Raw genomic sequence first — 25526 nt, forward strand, 5'->3', positions numbered from 1 at the left:
CTGGTTTTTACACTGCAAATTAAATGTGCATTTGGACACACCCCTCTCGCATCAAAATCTATCTGCAAATTTACATCGGCCCCACCTGCAGTGCAACTTGGTTTTACCAAGGTGCAACGTTATTTACTTTTTTGCTAAGCTGCAGACTCTGAGCAGCCCCATAATGTACAGTGCACTGTACACAAGCAGGGGGGGGGGGGCGGGTACATATTGCCCGGGCTTTCTGCAGGGGCCCAGCATCGCTCTCCCTCCCTCTTAAGTCACAACAGCCCAGCACACTCTGCTGTGTGGTGGGCTGCACTGGGAGGCTGCTAGTGGCTTCTAAAGCAGCAGCCGGAGCAGTCTCCTATGCCTATGGGGGGAGCGATCATGCTGAACACGCCCCCCATTGGCTGTGCGCCGGGCTGAGGGGCATACAGCGCCCCCCTCCGTAGCGCGCAGCATCGCTCAAACAATATTTTTTAAAGGGGCGTGGCCACACCTCCCGCGATTAGGCCACGCCCCTTGTCACCTGGGCCCGGCGCTGCTCTCGTCGGCCCTGTACAGAAGTGTTGCTCTCAGATTAGACTTTATAGCAGTACATACTATACATTAGTCTTTAATATGGATCACGTCTCTAGTCCTAACTGTGGTCTTGTAAACCTCAAATAAGGATGTGTGTAGATGGAAGTGTTCCAAATAGTAATGAATGCAATTACCAAAACTCTCCTTTCCCATTTGCACGGTGACATCTTTCTTGAGGCTTGTTGAGCTGTTTTATCCCTTTCTTTAATTCATAAACATTAGTCAGAATAACTACAAGTATAGGGAGGTGTCTAGTCAAAAAAACAAAACAAAACTGAAAATATGAATAGAAGAATAAACACTTCTTGAATAAATAACAAGCATGGCCTCATACATTTTGACACATAACTTAGTAATTCATGATAACAATAAATGTGCATATCGAATACATTTGTTATCAAGTTTACCTTGTACAGAAGTTTATATGATGCACAAACCTGCATATGTTACAATGCATTCTTATCAGACACTATTAAAAGTTTGCAGTGGAATGTTAGGGTGCTGGAGGCTGCATCACTTCCAGGGGACTCTAATTTGTGTTCTGTCCCAGGGTTGCACTATATCTGTTTTACAGCACATTTCTGTTCCCAGCTTTGAATAAACAGGCAAACAGCTTGGTACATTGTATTTGTGTAAGCGTAAGATTGCCTCTGTCTTTTATATTTGAAACATTTTTTAAAAAAATTGTCAGCAATCAGTCATATCAATAGGCACACTTGGGTCGTTATTGTCATGGGACCAACAATAGGGGATCATCAGTTTATAGGAGTGTTGTGTGTCCTGTTTTCAGCCAAACTATCAGAGTACTATTCAGATTTTGGTAAACTTGATAATAACACATTTAGCAGTTTTTACGAAATTTTGCACCCATTGTTAATAGTCTGTTCCATCATCACATGTCCCAAATTGCTGCTTTAAAATCTCATGAGACGGTAGCATGTCACTTGTTAGCCATATTTCACTTGATCTCTGTTGAGAACAGTCATTTTATTATTTTATCACTATTCAGACATAAAAAAAAACAAAGCCTTTACGGAAAGGGTTCAGTGACTTGACCCTGCAAAGTTTCATACAAAATGGGAGTGGGTGTTAAAATAAATCATGTTTTTGAAGATTATTTAATTATAAATGCCCTCTGTTATAAATGATTGCCTTTCCATATGGTAACAATGCATATTGTACTGAGAACTTCACTTTTTTTTTTTTTCAACGTTTCTAATCTAGCCTGTGACTGGGTACCATTACATCTGACACTTTTTCTGCTTGAATCCTCACCTATGAAAAGTATGAGAACTAAGTATTATGCACAGATGTTATTGTTAGGGCATGTAGACCAGTCCGCAAATAGTAAAATCTTTGTACAGAAATATAATGTACCTCATCTATTTATTTATTTATTGGCCATATATAAACATATTTATTTAAAGCCCATGCATCCCTTTCCCAGTTGAGATTGTCCGCAATAGAGAAAATTAATATAAACCTCTGTAAGGGTAACACAGGTTTGTACTACATACTAAATAGTACTAATATTTTCAGGAACCATCTTTTCAATAACATAATGCACCATATAATGTATTATGTCTGTTTCTTCTTTTATTAGGGCTATATTGTTGTAAAAAAGTCTAGTGATCAGGTCACAGACATAAATAGCTTCTCCGTGTCTGAAGAAGATCCAAACTCTGTGTTTTGTGGAAAAAAGAAAGCTAAGAAGGTCTTGGAACTTGCCAACAAAATAACTAAACTACTTAGTGACCAGGTGAGCATAGAAACACGTGTGAGTGGTCTGCGCATTCACATTTAGTAAATGTATCAAATGCTAATTTATCAAGACCGAGTGATTTTTATTGGGATTTTACCTGTGCATAAAGTCTATTGTGCCTATGTATTAAGAATTGCTGCAGTGCTGCGATTATTAACAGTCTGTCTCAAAATTGACTTTATGAAAAGTGGGCTTGATAAATAGGCCCCTATATCTGGAACAGGAGACTGGTAGGAACCTGGCTATATGCCCCTCTGTTTAAAAACCTCTACAGTATAGATTGGTGGGGTGCTGAAGGCACTTTCTCTAGACATATTTGCAGAAATACTCCTATATATCTCTGTTTACCTTGAGTGGCTGCCAATTTAGAAATTTGCTTCGATTCTCTCTCCCAAACTATTTGTAGATCGCTGAGTACCCTGCTGATTTCAGTTACTGCGTCGTTTAGTTTGTGAACCATGAATCAACTGCGATTGTTGTGTTATATTTTTTATAGCTGTATTCTATCTTTAAGCTGTTATACAGTGCATTCCATATAACATAGGGAACACATGCATGTTAGCTGATATATAATATAAGTATTGCTGATGCTCTACAACTGTCCTGAGCCTTATCGGAGCTCTAATCTTCTGTACCCAAAGTGTAAAAAAAATAAACAAAAGGATTTTGTGCCAGTGGAAATGTAAAAAAAAAAAAAACACCCTGTTCTAGGTTATTTGAACAGGGAGCTTTTCGATGGGAGATCTAGAGCATCCGACATACAGTACGTGACCTAGAATTTGAGATGGACATTATTCCATTGCACCTATGATCGATTAGAATTACACAACCTAGTAAATAAAACTGCCAAGTATTTGGGTGCTAAGCAGGCAGTGTTGTCCCTTCATGCAGCCTGGTTTGTCCTGGTTTGGATTTGTGCCCTTTAGTTGAATTTACTTAAAAGAGAGTGGGTACATTTTACACTTGCTTTTAGGCATAATGGTTAAAACTACAGAAAAAACAGCCCAAATCACAAGGATTCTAGTTAATAGATCCAGGTCCTAGTAGATAGAATGCTTTCATAAACTCATTGATATGTCTGAAAACTAAGAGGTTATTCTCATTTTAGATGCCTATAAAAAATGAGGATGTTGAAGTATATTCCACCATGGAGGAGTATATAAGAGGCTATAGGGAGTTTTTTAAAGATGTGATAATGGACAATGACCAGAGACACCAAAAGCTTGGTAAGAAGAGTTTTCCTCTCATTGCAGTAACTGCCACAAGCACATTCTGTACAGAAGTGTTACTCTTCCTCACTTTAATATGAACAGATTTTTTTATTATTAGCTTTTTTTTAATAAGACAGCACATATTTCTGTAACGCTGTAAAGAGCAAAAATACAAAATAGGGTAATACGAGTAACAGTATTATTAACAGATATACATAGTAACAATTGGGAGAATAAATTTGACACATAACAAACAGAAATCGTAAAAACACAAACATATAGTTGCAAATGTCGGATTAATACTGACACTTAACAAATGTGAGCATATTGCCAACATCTAATAAATGATAGGGACTCAAACCAGCTCAAAATGTTGGGAGGGCCCTACTAACAAAAGCTTACATTTTAAAAGGATAAGGGAGGGAGTGGGTGTACTGGATAGATGCAAGGGTTAGTGAAGTGGGAGCGTAGGCTAAATTAGGCAGAGATCCAGTAAGCAAGGGTGGATACGTGGGTTTTGAGGGTGCGTTGAAGCAATAGATATTAGGGGAATGCCTAATAGAACAAGGCATACCTTTCCATAGTTAGGGGGGCAACACAGGAGAAGTCTTGGAGGGGGTAGTGAGAGTTGGTAATCAGTGGGTAAGGAATGCAGGAAGGGGTGTGGAAGGAAATGAGGTTTAAGAATTAGATGGGTGAGGAGTGCTTTGAAGTTTAGGGTGAGAAGTTTAAACTGGATCCTGTAGGTGATATGAGCCAGTCGGGGGATTAGCAGAGAGAGAGAGGTGTAATAGATGAGTCTAACACCGGGTACACACTGGAGCGATCGTGCAATGTCGTCATGTTTGATGTGCTGCACATCAACCTGACGATATCACATACGGTGCCATGCATGTAAATGAAGGACGGAATGAGTGATTGCTCTGTCCTTCATTAATCGCTGCATTGTGTACCGGCAATCAGGCAATTTCCAGGGTGTACCCACCTTAATTGCAATGCAAAGATTGGAGAGGAAAGAGGTGGTTGAGGAGAAGACCAGCAAGAAGAAGGTTGCAGTAGTCTGGTTGAGAGATAATGAGGGAATGAACAACTATTTTGGTGGCATTGAGGAGAGGAAGGGTCGAATTATGGGGTAATTCAAGAGATGGAATGGACAAGGGTGTTTAAGGGACTGAATGACTGCAGGAGAATATGACTACACACATGCAATGTGTATTGTGCAACGCACACACCACTCATGCCCACGAGGTGTAGGTGTAGGAGTCCATTTTACCAAGAAAATGGTTGGCATGTTCATTTTCAATGGAACATGCACTATCTCTATGCAGTAATTAATATCCAAAAAATAGACCAGAAGTTTTCTACTAATATCCATAGGAACATCCGTACATAACTAAGGTGTTTGGAGCCATGGACAAGTTAAAAAAATAACGACCCCCCCCCCCCCCCGGTAGGTGCTCCTGCCGAAAAGTGGGCGTGGCCACTGGAAACTAGGGGGCGTGGCAACATGACACACCACCGTTTCACGTCACTCTGGGAACATTCCTTTCCATTCCATTGGTTATCCAAAACACTTGCGAACGGATAGCTAATAAGATGCCCTTTTGCAGAACCGAATGTAAACTGAGTAGAACCGAAACGAACACCTGTGTAATATATAGTGATATATTTTATTTATATATGTGTGTGTGTGTGTGTGTCTCCAACAAAGGAGATTGAAACGTCGGCAAACAGCTTGGTCTAAGCGTTTTATTCTTTAAACCACTGGAAGTCCTGTAAGTGCCGCTTTCTCCATTGTATATTTGTCACGGAGGATATTTTCCCCCGCGGGGAGGGCACCAAGGCAAGATCAGTGCTTTTAACAGGGACTGCCGGTTTTCTGTATATATGTATATATATCGCCAATACAAGTATGCACTCCCTTAAAAAGTCACAAATGATAAGGTGCTCACTATAAAATGGCCAGCATAATACTAAACTCGCTCATAAATAGATCCAAAGTCCAGAGGGCACTCTCTTTCAAAAATAGAAAAACTTCTATTAAACTGTATGTACTTAGGGCCTGATTCAGAGCCGGACGCTCTTTCAGAGCGCTCGCTCTGAATTTGTGCCCGCCTATTGTATTTTTAGAATGGCCTCCTGGCCGCTCGCATAGCTGTGGGTGACCACCCACAGCTAGTGTGAGCGGCCAGGATGATGGTCGTGATGGTCAAGACCATCGGATTTGCGACGAGACCCTTCTGGTAGGGTCTCGTTTCCGCAAGTCCCAGTGGACTTCTTGCTCTTACAGAGCAAGAAGTCCACCCACTGACATCACTTGTGATGTCAGTGGGGCCGGCCCTAGACGGTAGGTGTTCCCATGGGAACGCCTCCATCTGGGCAGCCACGCCCCCGGCCCGCCCACCAAAGGGGGCATGCTGTCACTCAACATCGACAGCATGCCCCCTTTGTAGCGAGACCAGGAGCGACAGCTTGCCCGTCGCTATCCGGGTCTTGCGGATGCGCACGACGGAGCCGCCTCAGTCGTGCGCACTGGGCCAACATCGACCCGCTAGCAAGCGCTCAGCGCTCGTGAGCGGGTCTGAATCAGGCCCTTAATCCATATTTGTTCACAATCAATGATCCAATGTTATCAGGCAACTCTTCATCACCACCCAATACATAATAATCAGCTTAAACCTCCTTGCAGAGTCAAAATGTAGCAGCCATCAGGCAGAACCATATTCAGTGCATGTCATAATCGCATATTGATACTCAGAATGTCTGTCGACCTCGGTCCCCTAATCTCTGGACCTTTAAAAGACCAGCAGCAGCACATCGCATTCCACCTAGGTAACACATTTCATAGGATAACATCTCCCAGACCCCAATGTTCCAGCAGACTGCGCATGCTCATAAACCATCAACGTGTGTACCTAAAATAGGACACAATCTGCAACCAAAGCCCAAACAGTGGGCGGAAGGTGACCGCAACGCAATGCTCCTCATACAATAATTCTATATTGTCAATACTCATCCTTATTACATTGTATTCTCTATAGCCTAATCGCACATACAGTCAGGTGCATAAATATTGGGACATTGACAGAATTTTCAGATTTTGGCCTCTATTCACCACCACAATGGTTTTGAAATGAAATAAACAAGATGTGCTTTAACTGCAGACTTTCACATTTAATTTGGGGGTAATTACATCCAAATCAGGTAAACGGTATAGGAATTACAACAGATTCTATATGTGCCTCCCACTTTTTAAGGGCAAAAAGTAATGGGACAAACTAAACAATCCTAAATCTAACTTTCACTTTTTAATACTTTGTTGCAAATCCTTTGCAGGCAATTACAGCCTGAAGTCTGGAACGCATAGACATCACCAGACGCTGGGTTTCATCCCTGGTGATGCTCTGCCAGGCCTATACTGCAAATGTCTTCAGTTCCTGCTTGTTCTTGGGGCATTTTCCCTTCAGTTTTGTCTTCATCAAGTGAAATGCATGCTCAATCGGATTCAGGTCAGGGGATTGACTTGGCCATTGCATAACATTCCACTTTTTAGCCTTAAAAAACTCTTTGGTTGCTTTTGAAGTATGCTTCGGGTCATTGTCCATCTGCACTGTAAAGCGCCGGCCAATGAGTTCTGAAGCATTTGACTGAATATGAGCATATAATATTGCCCGAAACACTTCAGAATTCATTCTGCTGCTTTTGTCAGCAGTCACATCATCAATAAATACAAGGGAACCAGTTCCATTGGCAGCCTTACATGCCCATGCCATGACACTACCACCACCATGCTTCACTGATGAGGTGGTATGTTTTGGATAATGAGCAGTTCCTTTCCTTCTCTTCTCTTCCCATCACTCTGGTACAAGCTGAATTTTGTCTCATCTGTCCATAGGATGTTGTTCCAGAACTGTAATGGCTTTTTTAGATGTTGTTTGGCAAACTCTAATCTGGTCTTCCTGTTTTTGAGGCTCACCAATGGTTTACATCTTGTGGTGAACCCTCTATATTCACTCTTGTGAAGTCTTCTCTTGATTGTTGACTTTGACACATATACTCCTACCTCTTGGAGAGTGTTCTTGATTTGGCCAACTGTTGTGAAGGGGTTTTTCTTCACCAGGGAAATAATTCTTCTGTCATCCACCACAGTTGTTGTCCGTGGTGTTGCTGAGCTCTCCGGTGCGTTCTTTCTTTTTAAGAATGTTCCAAACAGTTGATTTGGCCACACCTAATGTTTTTGCTATCTCTCTGATGGGTTTGTTTTGATTTTTCAGCCTAATGATGGCTTGCGTCACTGATAGTGACAGCTCTTTGGATATCATATTGAGAGTCGACAGCAACTGATTCCAAATGCAAATGTCACACCTAGAATCAAATCCAGACCTTTTACCTGCTTAATTGATAATGAAATAACGAGGGAATAGCCCACACCTGTCCATGAAATAGCTTTTGAGTTGATTGTCCTATTACTTTTGGCCCCTTAAAAAGTGGGAGGCACATATAGAAACCGTTGTAATTCCTACACCGTTCACCTGATTTGGATGTAATTACCCTCAAATTAAATCTGAAAGTCTGCAGTTAAAGCACATCTTGCTGTTTCATTTCAAAGCCATTGTGGTGGTGAATAGAGGCCAAAATATGAAAATTCTGTCAATGTCCCAATATTTGTGCACCTAAAATACATTAATTGCACCACTTTAATAACACTAATAACCCCACAATGGTAATCAAATCAATAATGCCACAAATCCCAAAAATACATATATAAACATAATACACATAAACAAAAATCAAAACATACGCATACGCAGGCAGCGTCTACTCCCTATCCTAATAACCCATTCGTTACAATTATTTATAAAAAACACCTATAATTAATATTCTCATTTAGACCCCTTGGCGCAATTGTGTCCAAACGATGAATCCAACGGGCTTCTTTCTGTAACAATAGTCTGTCCCTGTCACCACCCCTCTCCATTCTAGGCACATGGTCAATCAACATTGAGCTTAACATGGCTACCTGATGACCTCTTTCCAAAAAATGTCATGCCACCGGCTTGTCGTTCCATCCATCTCTTAATGCTTGTCTAAGCTGATTATTATGTATTGGGTGGTGATGAAGAGTTGCCTGATAACATTGGATCATTGATTGTGAACAAATATGGACTAAGTACATACAGTTTAATAAAAGTTTTTCTATTTTTGAAAGAGAGTGCCTTCTGGACTTTGGGGAGATATATATATTTTACAGTAGTAGCGGCTGTTGTTTATTCTTAAATGCAATTTAGAGATACAATCTATTATCACATTGAGGGTTTGTAGTTTGGGTACACACACATCCTATGTAAGGTGAGAATGTATCTCATATATATGAGTCGCTGCATGAAACGCAGTGGAGGCATTTCGCCTTACTGGTGGAGTATATATAAAACCATGTGGAAATCAGCCCACATAGTTTTAAAATTGGTAAGAGCATTGTTTTAGTAAATATGGATATTTTTTTTGTTTTAGAAATAAAACTTTTATGCTCTATGGTGCACCCCCTCTTTCATTAATTTTTAACAGAAATTCACCTGTGGGATTATAGAATTTATTTAAGAGGGTCTCATTTATATACATATACATGAGATACTATCTCACCTTCCATAAGCTATATATGTGTGTGTGTGTGAACACAAACTACAAACCCTCAATGTGCTAAATGCAATTTACAGATACAAACTATGAAGATAAACAACAGCCTCTACTCCTGTATGGTCCTAGCCAGTGATGGATCTGAAATAAAAACATAAAACATCTAGAATATAGCCCAGCACCATACACACAAAAGGATGGCAGGAGCTCACAGTGGCGGAGGTTCTTCTCAGGTGAGGGCACAGGATCATCCAACACATTATGTAAACTTCCTCAATTTATCCCTAGATAGAACCTCCGCCACTGTGAGCTCCTGCTATCCTGAGTACAGTCTTCAGCGGATATTGCCATCGGACTTGACAATTAGCATATCAATATGGAATGGATAAATCATCAAGTTATTATTGTGTATGTGTTCTTAATCTGATTATTTCAAATATAACATTATTAAATCACTACACTGAGTTTCTTCTATGTGTTTGGTGCTGGGCTATATTCCAGATTCAGATAACCTCAAGTTTTGTGGAATAAAATTCCTGAAAGAGGATTACATCACAAGTTTCATTGGTTTAGATAAACCTGTTGATTTTATATTGAAGTATGCAGAATACATACTTTTTATATGCCAAGTTCTGGTATTTTGCTACTACACTATAAGCGCCGTCCTGCTTTGCTGTTTTATAGATACGGCTATGATCATACAGGAGGATCGGCTATTTCTTATTCTTCATAAATTGTATCTCTAATTGCATTTAGTGTATAGAGGGTATACACACACACACATTATGTATATAACAGTTTGGTTAATTTTTAACACTGTATTGTGCAGTGTTTCGTAGTTTCTTTGATTTTGACTTATTGAGTGTAGAAGCCCAATTGTGTGTCTACAAGAGCCTTAGGCTGGACACATACTATCAGTGTGTGCCAATCCGATAAACACTCCAAGCTGACTAAGCGATTATCGGATTGGTGTGCACCCGTACACATTGAGCAATTTCTTGCTCAGTTTGTACTTTCTTTTGGTCTCTTCAACTGGATCATGAGGTCGGGACAGAGAGAGCATGTACTGTTGCAGAATAACATCCTGGAGTTATTTTAACTCTTCTGCTACCACATGTTGTCCAAAGAATGATCTGAAAAGAAATAGACTTTCAGGTAAGAAAAGCACATTGAATCAAGGAAGACTATGCATCTTTATATGGACACAAATGAAAAAAATGCATAAAGCTCATTATTCATTAATTTGCTACTTAAACTATTAAACTAAAAATACACATTGCATTGCCAAAAAGTATCTAATAATAAATTAATATCTTAAACAACTCTTTAGACCTAGAACTTTATTTTAATCTTTGTAACAGTTAGAGCAAGACTTGGACCCTAAAATGAAGTTTTTTCAGCTACGATCCGATTTGTTGTCTGTGTTTGAAAAAAAAAAAAAAAGATTTATATGTCCACATACATCTTACTTTCTTGTGCGTTAAACTTCTTCTAGTTGTGCCATGCCTGTCTTTTTGTGCAACTTTCTACCTTCAAATGTCTTTTTCACAAAGTGATGTGAATAGGAAACACAAGCCACTTCTGCTGATTAAAATTATATGCAGCATGCCTATATTCTGTGTGCAACTGCGGGTGTATCTTCATGCAAAATGCTACGTTACAGTGTAACAGCCGCTGACACTGTAATGTAGCATTTCGCATGCAGATAAGTTTCAAATCAGTGTGAACCTGGTTGAGCTTGAAAAAGAATAATTGATTTGAAACTTTGCTGTTTGTTCAATAATGCAAAATTGGCACTCCAGCTGTTTGTTCAATAATGCAAAATTGGCACTCCAGATTAAATGCAATAAACCAATGTGTTTATTGAGCAAACGGCAACGTTTCGAATCAGTGTGATTCTTTTTCAAGCTCAATCAGGTTCACACTGTTTTGAAACGTTGCTGTTTGCTCAATAAACAGATGGTTTATGGCATCTAATTCAGAGTGACGTATATCTATATACACCTATACAAGTCACCAAAAAATGGGCACTCACCAGAAGTTCTTCATAAAGCCAGCGAAGGAGTTTAATTACTTACAAATCGCATATGAAAAGTCAACGTTTCGGTCCCTGTGGACCTTTGTCAAGACAATGGGTCTCATTCAGACCCGGTCGCAAACGCCGTTGCGCTCGCAACCGGGTCGATGGTCCCCACAGAGCATGCGCACGATGGAGCCGGCTCTGTCGTGCGTGAGTGACAGCTCGCCCCGTTTGCAGGGTGTGCCCGGCAAAACGGAGGTGTTCCAGTCGGAACGCTTGCCATTTGGGGGCAGCCCTACTGACATCATTGATGATGTCAGTGGGGAACTTCCTGCTCAAACAGAGCTGGAAGGTCCCTGGGGCTTACGAGTGCCCAGACCCAACCTTAGGGTCTGGTCGTAAGCCCCGATGGTCGCGATGGTGATGACCATCGCGACCATCACCCTGATCTCAAGCTTGTGACCTGTAGACAGCACTTCAAAACAAGAAGTGCCCGCCCTCATTCAGAGTGAGCGATCGCTTCTTGCGATCGACTCTGAGGGCCAATATCCTTAGTCTCATCCACATCCCTATCTCCCTCTCAACCAGAGCCAGTTTATATAGTAGTGTCAATTACTTGTCGATACCCTACTTCCGGGTCTCATCATCCACCCAGTGCACCACAGGAAGTACAATGTATACCACAGATAAATAAAGAACTTTGGAGCTTAAGGTGCTACCTAGTACGTATGTGTGTGTATATGGATAGATAGATATATATGTATATATATATAAATATAAAATAATGTGTGTGTGTGTGTGTATAATACGTTGACAAATCTTATATTATAGAAAGCAGTACATGGGTGATCCAAATTCAAGTGTAGTCTTCCACTGGAAAAGCCAGCGCCGCAATCGGAAGTTCCATGCGCTCCACCCCGTGGAACGCATGGTAACCGGAAGTCTCGCCCAGCTCACCATCTAAAAGCATTGAATGCCGCATGTCTGGTAGGCACAGCGTCCGCCCTGTAAACCAACTAGCAAGTGGCACTTCATATACACAGTTTGCATAAATGACCCGATCAACGGTGCAATCACTGGCACTGCATCGGTAATCCCATGCGATCCACGGTTACCGGATGTGCCGTCACACTTCCCATCTCAGGCTAAGTGAATAACAATGAACATCATAATAATGAAGTCAAAACAAAAACATTAACAAACCTAAAGATGATGATGATGATAATAAATCAAAGAAATCAAACAAAAAAAAAATCAAAACTAAAGAAATAAAATTAAATTAAACAAATAAAATATAGTCCAAATATGGAAAAGCAAATACTTCTTGAAAACAATGAAAAAAATATCATTATAGAGAATTGTGAAATCATCATTAGCTGCCAACACTAAAGCCCTCATTGCAAAAAAAATGCTGTAGGTATTGTATTCATTTAGACCCTGTGGAGATACAGTCCAAAAGTCAATAATCTACTTCGCCTCTCGTTTTTTTTTTCAACGTCCGTTCCCTATCAACCCCACGTGTGGGTTTGGGGGATATGATTAATTACCATACATTTCAGGCTTGAGACAAAATATCCCAGTTTTGTAAAGTGCTTAGCGACAGGTTTGTCTGATGTCCTCGATTGTAAGGCAAGGCGTATTGAGGATTGGCGATTGGCCATTCTCACGCGGAAAGGCCTTGTGGTCATGCCAACATAATATAGTCCACAAGGGCAGATCAAAATGTAGACAACAAAGTCCATCATAAAGTGGACTTTGTTGGTTCTCTATCCTTCCTCCACTATGTGCGTGTGGAAAACTTGATCTGACTGTCATGGATCTACACGTCATGCAATCAGCATTTAAAGTGACCTTTCTTTCGGCTCGGAATTCAATTCATGGATTGTTCCTTAGGTTGCTGTTTTGGACGAAGAAGCAACTGCTTCAGATTAGGACACCTACGGTAGGCACACATTGGGGACTTTGACTCACTCCTTTAAAAGTAGGGTCCAAAGAAATAATAGGCCAATGTCTCTTAAATGTCCTCTGCATATCGTAAGTTGTATGGTCATAGGTAGTCGTATAGATCATACTATTGGGGTCTGTGGCCTTCCTGGTCGTTACATGTAGAAACCTTTGTCTGGCTTTAAATAGACATCTGTCCACTGTTTTGCGAGAGTAACCCTGTTCCAAAAATCAATTGCTCATTTCTTCAAGTTGGGTCTCCATGCCTTCAGATGTAGAGTCTATTTATATAAGCAAGCGTAGTCTGGCACTCTCAGTAATACACTGATAATATCTACCGGTGCCCTCACAATTAATTTAAAAAAAAAGTATGTGTGTGTATGTATGTGTAATAAATAAATAAATATGTGTGTGTGTACACCGATCAGCCATAATATTAAAGGCACCTGCCTAATATTCGAGCCATAAAATTCACAAACCTCTGAAGGTGTCCTGTGGTATTTGGCACCAAGATGTTAGCACCAGATCCTTTAAGTTCTGTAAGTTGCGAGGTGGGGCCTCCATGGTTCAAACTTGTTTTCCCAGCATATCCCACAGATGGCCAACTGCCCAGATCTCAATCCAATTGACCAAGTCAACACCTTGAACTCTTTGTTATGATCCTTAAACCATTCCTGAACAGTTTTTGCAGTGTGGCAGGGAGCATATCCTGCTGAAAGAGACCACTGCCATCAGGGAATACCGTTGCCACGAAGGGGTGTTCTTGACCTGCAACAATGTTTAGGTAGGTGGTATGTGTCAAAGTAACAGCCACATGTATGCCAGGACCTAAGGTTTCCCAGCAGAACATTGCACAGAGCATCACACTGCCTCTGCCGGCTTGCTTGCTTCCCATAGTGCATACTGGTGCCATCTCTTCCCCAGGTGAATGATGCACCTGGCTGTTCACATGATGTAAAAAAGAACATTCCTCAGATCAGGCCATCTTCATCCATTGCTCCATGGTTTAGTTTTGACACTCATGTGCCTATTTTAGATGCTTTTAGCAGTGGACAAGGATCATCATTGGCACAGTGACTGGTCTGCTGCTACACAGCAAGCTGTGATGCACTGTGTTCTGACAGTTTTGTTTCATAGTCATTAACTTTTTCAGCAATTTGTACTACAGTAAGCTCTTCTGTGGGATAGGACCAGACAGGCAAGCCTTCACTCCCCTCGTGCATCAATGAGCCTTGGTTGTCCCATGACCCTGTTGCCGATTCGCCTGTTGTCCTATTTAAGGCCACCTTTGTTAGGCACTAACCACTTCATACCGGGAACACCCCACAAGACCTGCCTTTTTGGAGATGCTCTGACCCAGTCATCTAGCCATCACAATGTGGCCCTTGTCAAAATAACTCAGATCCTTACGCTTGCCCATTTTTCCTGCTTACAACAAATTCAAGAACTGAGTCTTCACCTGCTGCCTAATATATACCACCCCTTGATAGGTGCCCTTTCTGGTTTTAATGTAACGGCTAACTGGTGTGTGTGTGTGTGTGTGTGTGTATATGTGTGTGTTTGTGTATATATATATATATGTATGTGTGTGTGTATATATATATATATATATATATGTATATATATATGTATATATATGTATATATGTATATATATAATTATAGTGTGTATATAAATCTATATATTCATAAATGGACCTTATTCACCCCTCCCCCCTATATTAACTTTCCTGGTACAGTGTTCTGTTCCATCGCTGTGAGTGTATATATACTGTATTTTTTAAACATTATTTAGGATTCATATATTGTCTTGATGAATCTAACACCTATTTCACTACTGCAGATTCTACTAATGAGGAAAATACAACCGTTGAACCTGATCTTACTGCAAATCTCATGTTGCAAAATAAAATAAGCAAGCGGAAGAGCAAGCCTGTGAGAATTGTTTGCAAGGAGTTTTCTTCTCGTAAAGAGAAAAATCTCACAGAACCGATCATTTATACTCTAAAAAAACATGAAATTTCACATGAACCATCTCTTGCCAATGACAGTGACCAAATTAACACTAGTGTGCAGAAGGATGACATCAATTTATTACCAAATAATTGCAACACTGGCAAGTTGGGTGAGGATCTCAATGATAAATCTGATTATACACCTCAGAAGAGTAAAGACACAGCAGATATAATTGAAGCCATAGTGAAGGAAGACCATATATTGGCTTTCCCTGAAGCCAAAGAAACTTGTCAATCTGAATTTGTTATACATCATACACGTGGAAAGCCATATGTATGTACACTTTGTGACAAATATTTTACAAAAAAGTCTCATCTTGTAACACATCGGAGAGTTCACACTGGAGAAAAACCATATGGCTGTCTAGATTGTGGAAAACGCTTTACCAGCAACTCGACCCTTGTGGACCATCAAAGAATTCACAGAGGAGAGAAGCCATTTGTCTGTTTAGATTGTGGGAAAAGTTTCACAAAGAATTCTAATCTCATTGACCATCAGAGAACTCACACAGGAGAGAGGCCCTTTGCTTGTACTGCATGTGGCAAATGCTTTGCCAGAAGCTCAAACCTAGTGGAGCATCAGAAGATTCATACAGGAGAGAAGTCTTTTGTTTGTTCTGAATGTGGGAAAGGTTTTTCTAGGAGTTCAAGTCTGGCTGAACACCAAAAGATTCACACTGGAGGAGAAACCTATATATGCTCGGAATGTGGACAGTGTTTTACCAAAAACTCTAGTCTGGTTAGACACCAAAGCATTCATACAGGAGAGAAACCATTTGTATGTACTGAGTGTGGCAAAGGTTTCTCAAATAGCTCAAATCTGGTTAGACATCAGATTACGCACACGGGAGAGAAACCATTTACATGTCCTATATGTGGGCGGACTTTCAACCAGAACTCAAATCTTATTTCACATAAAAAAACTCATAAAGTCAAGTCAGTTGCATTAAAATAATTGGCTGTACATATCCAAAAGCAATTGTAAAACACATTAACAAATGAATATGTTTTTATTTCCATAAAACAACTTTACATTTAAGAAATATTTGTGCAAACAGAGCTTTATAAAATGTGTAATATCTTGAGATATGTAATGGTAAATATTTCCTTTTATATTTTGTGTAGAGGGAATAATAGGTAACATGCTCACATTTGAGTTTTCCCATAAGTAAGCAGAATTAATATTGTAATCAATATTTTGCTGCCTGAAACATTCAATTTTTAGTCCCTTTTATAGCGATTATACTAGTTCTGTTTTTCTAATGGACTTTAGCAAAGAAGTTGTCATCTATTTGTATTTACAAGCAGGCCATATAAATAATGTACCAAACATGGTATGAGATTCTTTTGTATCAAATTTGTCCATAATTGGTATCTCAGAATGTTTTTCACTATTATATATCTGTTGTAATGAGAGGGATAGGGCTCTAGATAAACATGCCATAGCTGTCCTCCCATAAGTTGTCTTGCTGTATTCCGGTGCTAGTCCACTCCATCACTAAAAATACATGCCTCCTCCTGTTTATCCAGTCCTAGGCTATCAGTGATGGTGAGATTGGTGTATTACATGCTCAGAAAGGCATACTTTACTATTCTCCAAGTAAGGCCTGAAGACTTGAAATTCATGGATCTTTCCTGAGAGAGAAGGTCCAACCTCTCACTTCCCATGTTATGCAATGTATCTTCATGGCCCCACCCCTGTTGTGGAAATTGTAGCATTGTGCAGTGGTGGGCTAATTCCAGGGTGATGCAAATTGTGTTGCCACTCCGACAGCACTTGGCCATTGTTCCTCTTTTCCGAGATAGTAAGTGAAGTTTGATGTCCAGATTTTTTCTTCTAACAGGAAAGCGCTCTCTAAAATCCCCCTGCCTTGTATATCTTAATGCAGCTGTTGCATATTTGCATTGTAAACATAAATATTACGTTCTCACTATTGTTCATAGTATGCTGGAATTGTCATGCTACATCTGTACTGTACAGTGTAAGAATTTCCATGGTTGATGTCAGTGATTTTGCCATGTTAATATAAAGTCACTTGATGCATAAATGTTGCATACTAAATTATCTATTCAGCCAACGTCAGTCACATAGTGTGGGTATGAAAGGAAAGCAATGCATAACATTGACACAGATACTGTATATGGCATGGTTTCACTCTTCCAAAGTAGCACGTTCTAATCTTTCATTAAAATGCGTTACTGGGCAGCAGAATAACATCCTAGGGTTATTTTAGCTTTTCTGCCTCCTCATATTGACCAGTGAATGATCTGAAAAGAAATAGACTTCAGGTAAGAAAAGCACATTGAATCAACATTATATGGACTCGGATGGAAAAAAAAAATGACGTTATTCAGTAAGTTGCTACTTAAGAAACTATTAAATGGAAAGTACAAATTGCATTGCCAAAACAAGCCTCTAATAATTAAAATTCATATCTTAAAAAAAAAAAAGAACTCTTCACCTAGAACTTTTTTTTTAATCTTTTTTAAACAATTAGAGCAAGACTTGGAACCTAAAATGGATTGCAATTAGTTACTGTACAATCTGAATTGATGTATGTGCGTACATTATATATAGAGACAGAGCAACGCAGCAATCATGCACAGCAAACACCAAGATTCAAATGTTACTTTTTTTTTCTAAATATAAGCATTCGCTGTCTTTATTTATTTGTTAGATACACTGTAGTAGAGTTAATCTAACATACTTATAGAATAAATTTGCTGCCTGTGCTATCTTTGCTGCTGGTAGTGAGGGGGAAAAAGCTATTACATTTTTTTTGCTTATTTAAAAATAAAACAGTTCAACACGTACATACTACTCTGAAAATAATGCAGCTATCTGTATAATCAGGACTGTTTATGTTGGAACAGCTTCCTGCTGCTTTTTACTGGCAACCCTGAAGTCACTTATGTATACTTATTAACATTCCAGCATATGAAATAGAGGCAAAGTTAGCCACACCACATATAAAGAAAGCTACACATTGGTGGGAATTATATTAGGTGCAATTATCTCGCACTTGTGAGTAAATGCAGCTATATGCCGAACTTACGTTACCTCCAGACTCAAAGATTTTTTGTTCGCAGCCCCATAAGGCTACAAGTAAAAATTTGCAAGTCCAAGCCACAAGGGTGTGAATTCCAATGTCATTGCTTGCATTTATATACCATCACAATGGCAACCTGCCCCCCTCATGTTGGTGTGTGAGATAATCGCATATAATTGAATTACCCTCATTATGCAATTTCTCCATTGAACCAACACTCGGCACAATTTTTCTGCCCGTGGGAGGTCTCAATATCAGCAACACATAAAATTTAAATGAGAAATCTGCCAATTTTCAGGCTCATGGATCAATTTGCATATGTCTGCCCACAAGGATGATGAGGTAAACATAAAAAAGTTAGGAAAATTGGCCTGATTATGGCGAAAGCCCACATACTCAATATCTGTACCTTTGGCCGATATCTCCTGGCCAGTCTGACCGAGCCGATAATCAAAACTGAGCGTTTCTGTCCGTTTCATTGGCCGAAACGCTCACGCCTACACACTACACGAAAAACGGGCTGATCACCTGATTATTGGCCATTTCTTATATAGCGCAGCATATTCTGTTGCGCTTTACAATTGGAAACATTTATAGAACAAAACCGGGTAATAACAGACAGACATAGAGGTAAGAGGACCCTGCTTGCAAGCTTACAATCTATAGGGTGTGTGTGTATAAGTGTAGCATAAATTTCATCCCTTTTGGGCCCTGAAAATCATTACTGTCTGGTTTTATTATTATAAAATCATTGTTTTTCCCAAAGCAGACCAGCTTCCCAGGTAGTATAATCTTGTTTTCCTCCCATACCACTGTATTGTGTCCCTTTTGTACTATTAAATAAACCAGTGCATAATGTGTATAAGAAAAAAGTGGATCTCTTATGTGCACCTTATTTGGCAGTATGCTATGCAGTAGCGAGGCACTGGTGTGAGCGTGACCAGGGCTGTAACTAGGGTGGTGCGACGTGCCACGGCACAGGGCACCGCAGTGCAGGGGGCGCTCTTCAGGCCTGTAATTTTTTTTTTAGATGCATTCTCACTTGTAGCTTCCTCCCTTTTTTCTTTTTTTATCTATCCCCTGCAGTTCCTGGCCTCCCCTATCTCTTTCCTGGCGGAGTCCCCCTCCATCTTGCCACCTTCCCAAGCTCCTTCAGTGACATCCTCTTTTATTTAACACACACAGCTATCCGAACCAGCTGTTACCAGCACACCTCGAGTACCCTTGCCGGTGAGTTCAGTTGCCAGCGCAGGGTACATACACGGATCTCCTCGCTGCTGATATTTGCTGCATACACACTACAAGTAGCACTCTTTCTTTACCTTCAGTTGGTGATGTACACTGCTGGCTCCAGACTTGTACATGACTGTTCTGAAGGACAAATCCTGCTGCAGGTGCAGCTTCACCAGTGCTCTCCTACATCTAGAGCTGGTGAGTTATATTGCATAATTATTGTGTGTCATCACTGCAGCCATTGGATTCACACTGTATTTGGCAGTGACACCTGGATAACAATGGTACAATAGGATCCATACCAATTCATCATTGTACGAGACAAATCAGATTTGTCATGGCCCTTACCAATGAGGCCATGCATGACTAGCACCTAACTAGCATTAGTATGCTTCCAACCACATCCATTCTCCCTTATAATGAAATCTGTGCCACTGTTTAGTACATGTTACTTGCTCTTTGTGTGCCCTGCTCTGTAGAGAAATATGATGAAGAACATACTTCCCAACTCCCTTGTTTTGACAAAAAGTCTTGGCTGTGCATGAGAGAATCACAATAACCCCCCCCCAATACACCACCTGCTTTTCTGGTAGAGTATATAACATCACTATTAATTACACCCTGAATGACTGTGATGGTGACATACGCTTAATAGCCATAAGGTGTAAGGTAAATGGTGTAAGATCATCACCAAAGGAGGCCAGGAAACTCTCTCATACCAATATGGAGGCTCTCCTGCCAACTATGAAAAGCGAGACTGGAGGTTCTGCCAGCAGTGATGCAGTCACTAATGGCCGAAGTGCAGATAGATAACAGTACACGGAACAGTATTCTGTAATTTCAATGGCATCTTTTCCTGAGATACATAGACTGTCAGCGAAGATGTCCAACTGAGAACTATCCATCTATTCAGTAAGCTCATAAAGAGGTACAAGAACTACTCAGGCAGTGATATTAGTGCAATAGTAAAGGAGCAGCTTGTAGCAATTCTGACCAAGATGCAGAGCAAGAATACACAACAGTCATCAGCTGCAGCTGCCTGTCTGCAGACATGCCTACCCTACCTGGCTGTAACACCAGAGAGCTGGATGGCAGCAACTGGGGGATCCCCAATATAAGGAATCCCTGTACAAACTCCTAGCAAGAAAATATCTGCTGAAGAAGCTCCTATTGGGGAGCATTGAAAACACTGCTTGTTTGCATGGAGACAAGGGACCTGGTGAGACTCATAAAAGTAATTGAAGAATTTATTCCACATGATCTCATGTCATTGAGAGACTTGAACAACATCGCCAAAGACCTAAAAAAGGCACCGAGACATCCATGCTCTGACATACACCGAGGTGAAAGGTGAGTGGCCCAGTGTCTTTCTGAATAGTGGACGAGCCTTGCAGCTGCCTGTAGCATGAAAGTGCAGCAGTACGAGGATGCCCGGTAGAGGGAGGGAACCCCAGGTAATTCACAGACCAACAGTGAGACCACCAAACGACAGGAACAGCTGGTATAAGACAGGTGAAAGGAGGGAGCCGGGTTACATCACAAGCAGCAGAGAGACCACCAGACCACAGAAAGTAGATTGGTTGGATATTCAGATAATGGGTTTTAATGTATTTAGAAGTCTTTAACTGGTAAAATATGGCCAATAAAGACATTGTATGTTATGCCATTTTCTCAAAAAAGCTGGAAACTTGTTAAATGAAGTGGGAAATGTATGTTGAGGTGTATTGATGCGAATTGGATTTTTGAATTTGCTACCTTTTTACGCTATCATCCTATTGCACTGACCTGCTATATCATTTGCCACTTTTTTGGAGTCCAGGATGATTTACCTACTCTTTTTTTTTTTTTTTTTCTTTATGAACTTCATCTAGTTTGCACAACTTTGGCTCAATGTCCGTGACTTACCATTTCTAATTACACTGTTCTTTTTTTTTTTTTTTTTATTCATATAATATCCTAAGCTCAGGAGCTGACACTCCATTCACAATGAGACCATGTCCAGCATCTGACACGCTTTATTCGGAATTGGTATGAAATACCGCCGGCCGCATGGTTCAATTCCCATCAGCGGCAGCCCGACAGGAGCAGAGTGCGACGCAGCGGAAGCCCGACAGCGCTGGAAATCCCGATCGTGGATAGGTAAGTATTTACTAACCTAACCCCCCTAACCCTACTTAGGGGTGCCTAACCCTAACTTCCCCCCCAAGTGCCTAACCCTAACCAACCCCTTCCCCGCTGCCTAAACCTGAGTCCCCTGGGGGGGTGCTTAACCCTAAGTCCCCCCCGGGGGTGCCTAACCCTAACCCTCCCTCCCCCTAGCCTAACCCTAACCCTCCCGGGGGGGGGTGCCTAACCCTAAGTCCCCCCCGGGAGCCATAAACCTAACCCTCCCCCCCCCCCCGCGGCTGTCCGCTCGCGGCGCCCGGCATCCCTGCGATCGGGATGCCGGGCGCCGGTCTCCCGGCGTCGGGGAAATGTGGGCGTCTACATCTAGACGCCCGGCATTTCACCCTTGCTGGGAAATGGCAGTCGGGAAGCCGGCTGCCGGTATTTAGGCAGTCGGCTTCCCGATTGCCTCCCCTTTATTCATACCCTGAGATCTTGTGCCCAGGAGCTGAGATTCTGCAAGAGTAGGTAAGTGTGTTTGCATTTAATAACTATTTTTAAGTCATTTAGATAGCTCTGTATTTAATTCAATGTGAAATATATTATAGTCTGCTGTTTTTCATATTCTGACTTTAATAATAATTATAACATAATATATACGCCAGAATCTGAGACTGCATAATGTCAGGACACATTCCTCACCCCCTACATGAAATAGCCTGTGTAGCGTTTCCTTTATTGATATGCAGAAATATCCTTAATGAACCAGATGCCTGCTGGGGGGCAGAGAGAAGCTTGGCAAAGCATAGCCGCTAGCCGCAGTCCTCTGTTGGTTTTGTTATGTAGCCATATACAGAGAATCCCCAATCCATATCAAAGGCTGTACCAGAGTTCCCTGTGACGGTGGGAACATCCTGGCGTTCTCCTTTGATGCAGGTTCACATGTGAACATGGCCTGAGTGAGTACATGCATTGTCCATATGACACCTGAGCATTGGAGGACACAAGAACTTCCCCACCTGTTGTTTGTGAATGAGAAAAGTTGTAGTTAAAGCTCTCTAAATCTCTCACATATGCCCTGTATATACAGATGCTATTGCAACCTATTCTGTCTTCCGACGATCTCCATAGGAGGGGGAGGTCATCTGAGGGCTTATCTGTATAACAAGCCGGCAAAGAGATGTAAAGGTAAGTTCCCCCAGTGTCCTTAAAATAGTCACAGTGGAAATACGAGGGTGAGTCAAAAATTGTCCGCACTCCAGTTATATTAAAACTTCTGTTGGCCGCACTGTCTTAACGCTTTGCGTACTAGGCCGCTGTCTCCCCAGTCACTGCTGTGCAGGTTTGAACGTGTTACTTCAGTTCATTTGTGACTGAAGTGCAAGAAGAAATGTCTGCCCCACTTGTGATTTGCGCGAAAGAAGAACAGCGTGCAGTGATTATTTTTTTGTGGTCTGAGGGTGTGTCTGGTGCCAATATTTAACAAAGACTTTGTGCACAGTATAGAGAAAGTGTTTTGTTACAAAGAAGTGTGTATGAATGGATAGAGAAGTTCAAAGGAGGTCGCACAAGTGTCAGCCATGAAGAAGGAGCCAGACCCCTGTCCACGTCCATGACTGATGAGAACATTGAGCGTGCATGTGAATAGACGAGTGACGGTGGATTAAAGGTGCCTATCCATTAGGCGACCTGAAAGACTGAACGTCTAGCGTTCAGTCCTTCAGGTCGCCGGGTGCGGTGCCCGCACTGAATGGCGTTCACTAATCGTCTTTCAGTGCAGGATCCCGACCCATCTCGAAACATGGGGAACCTGACTAGCGTCGTCAGGTTAACCAGCATGTTCGTAGATAGACGGGGTCGGCAAGGTCCCAGCGTGCACGCGCATCGCTGGTCCTTGCTGGCTATCCAATACACGACTTTGTGAACAATGCGACCAAAACCTCCTGGTTTTGCTCAGATCGTTCTGATAGTCATGTAATGGATAGGCCCCTTAAGTTGCAAATCAGTCATGGCTCTACCTATGCAATAATCCATGACAGACTTTGGTAAAGACAGCGGTGCATTCGTGGCCTGCAGCTCAACCTAAAATATTTTTTAATGAGTGAACATGAAAGCTCATTGACCGATGGATAAAGTGTATTGAAAAGTAGGGAGATTATGGTGAAAAATACGGTAATGTATTTGTCTTTTCTGAAAGTTGATTAAAATAAATTCTACAGCCAGAGTGCGGATAATTTTTTACTCATCCTCTTATTGTATATGCAATTCCTGCATCTGTATAGAAATATAAAATGGGAAAACCTGGCTGCATCTAAAAGTCATTACAGTGACCCAAGGTACTCTCAACAAATGGACTTGTATCATCTCTGCCTCCACTCCACTAGGTGTGTGTTCATGGACATGTTCTCTGTCTGATCCCTACATTCTGAAGAAGGTTACGGTTCATGTATGATAGAAACATGGTCATCTGAGGAGGAATTCTACCACTTGCTGGCTGTAAATAACTATTGCTGTTATGCCAGCTACTGCCAAAGATTCTCCTGTAGGAGCTTTTGCCCAATTTTCAGATACCATTGCTGCCTTTACCCCTGCCCAAAGTAACACCAGGAGAGGGGGATGGGAATGTGTGGGAGTCTTAGGTTTATCTACTATACAGCCAAGTCTACGGATATTACCACCTCCACATTATGGATTGAACTGCGCCCTCCTGAGGCCAAGCTAAATACTACTCCTTCAAAAGCATGGCTTAGATCCAATACTTTAATGAAGGGAAGAAAATTGTGTGTCATGTTTTCAATTTCCCTAACACTGGCCTGATCATCTGACGTCCTATCCCACTGGTCTATGTACTGTATCTAGCTATATTGTGTCATATATATATTCAGAGCAATGTATAAACTCTAAAACTGTTGTCATCAGTAAAGTTTCTTTGGGCAGGGAGTGGTAATTAATCTCTGCCATTATAAGGAATGGTGCTCCAAATCCTGGAGAACATGTATACCCTTACTGGCTTTACACCTGCAGATGCGAAGACGTACTACACCCTGAGAATTAGTTACTAGCTTTACACTTGCAGGCTAGGATATATACTGCACCCTGAAAATGAGTTTCTGGCTTTACACCTGCAGGCTGGGAGACTTACTGCACCCTGAGCATTAGTTATTTGCCTTATGTCTACAGGTGGGTATATTTACTACACCCTGATAATTAGTTACTGTAGTTACACCTGATCGCTGAGAGAGTTACTACACCCTGCAAATTACTTACTCGGTTTACACCTGCAAGTGGGGAGAGGCACTTAATCCTAAGATTTATTTACTGGTATTACACTTGCAGATGTGGAGAGTTATTGCACACTGAGAATTAGCTACTAGCGTTACACCTGCAGGTGGGAAGAGGTACTGCACCCTGAGTATTTGTAGCATTACAACTACAGATAGGGAGAGTTACTACACCCTGAGAATTAGTTACCGGTGTTACACATGCAGGCTGGGAGAGTTACTGCACCCTGATAATTAGTTACTGGTGTCACACATGCAGGCTGGGAAAGTTACTGCACACTGAGAATTAGTTACTGGTTTTACACTTGCAGATGGGGAGAGTTACGGCATCCTGATAATTAGTCACTGGCTTTACATGTGCAGGAGGGGAGAGCAGTGGTGTAACTAGGGTATTTGGAGCCCAGGGCAAGATAAAAAATGGAGGCCCCCCCCTCCCCTCCCCCAATGTGCTCGTGACGAAAAGTGGGTGTGGTCACATGTCACAAGGGATGTGGCCACTGAAAAATGGGGGAGTGTCAACATGACACAACACTGTTTCTCGTCACTCCGGGAGCATTCCATTCCATATGCACCTTAATGCCCCCAGTAGTAGTGCCCCTTATGCAATGCCCCCTGTTGTAATGCACATTATGCAGTGCCCCCAGTAGTTCTCCTTATACAGTGCCTCATATACAGTGACCCCAGTAGTGCCCAATATATAGTGCCCC

The 25526-nt window shown here is 41.3% G+C and overlaps 1 protein-coding gene across 2 annotated transcripts in view; it reads left to right on the forward strand.

Annotated features, from left to right (window-relative positions):
• LOC148529193 (uncharacterized) overlaps positions 1 to 19018 on the forward strand; it is a 38304-nt gene extending 19286 nt beyond the window's left edge. For both annotated transcript variants that reach the window (XM_088468756.1, XM_088468755.1), the window contains 3 exons: positions 2168 to 2323; positions 3435 to 3552; positions 14978 to 19018. In XM_088468756.1, the coding sequence (XP_088324882.1) occupies positions 2168 to 2323; positions 3435 to 3552; positions 14978 to 16104 (1401 nt within the window). In that variant the 3' untranslated portion in view covers positions 16105 to 19018. The remainder of the gene's footprint in view (positions 1 to 2167; positions 2324 to 3434; positions 3553 to 14977) is intronic.
• The last annotated feature ends 6508 nt before the right edge of the window (positions 19019 to 25526 follow it).

The sequence above is a fragment of the Taudactylus pleione genome, unplaced genomic scaffold (assembly GCF_031769625.1).
Source record: "Taudactylus pleione unplaced genomic scaffold, aTauple2 ptg000086l, whole genome shotgun sequence".
In the NCBI taxonomy this organism is placed as follows: domain Eukaryota; kingdom Metazoa; phylum Chordata; class Amphibia; order Anura; family Myobatrachidae; genus Taudactylus; species Taudactylus pleione.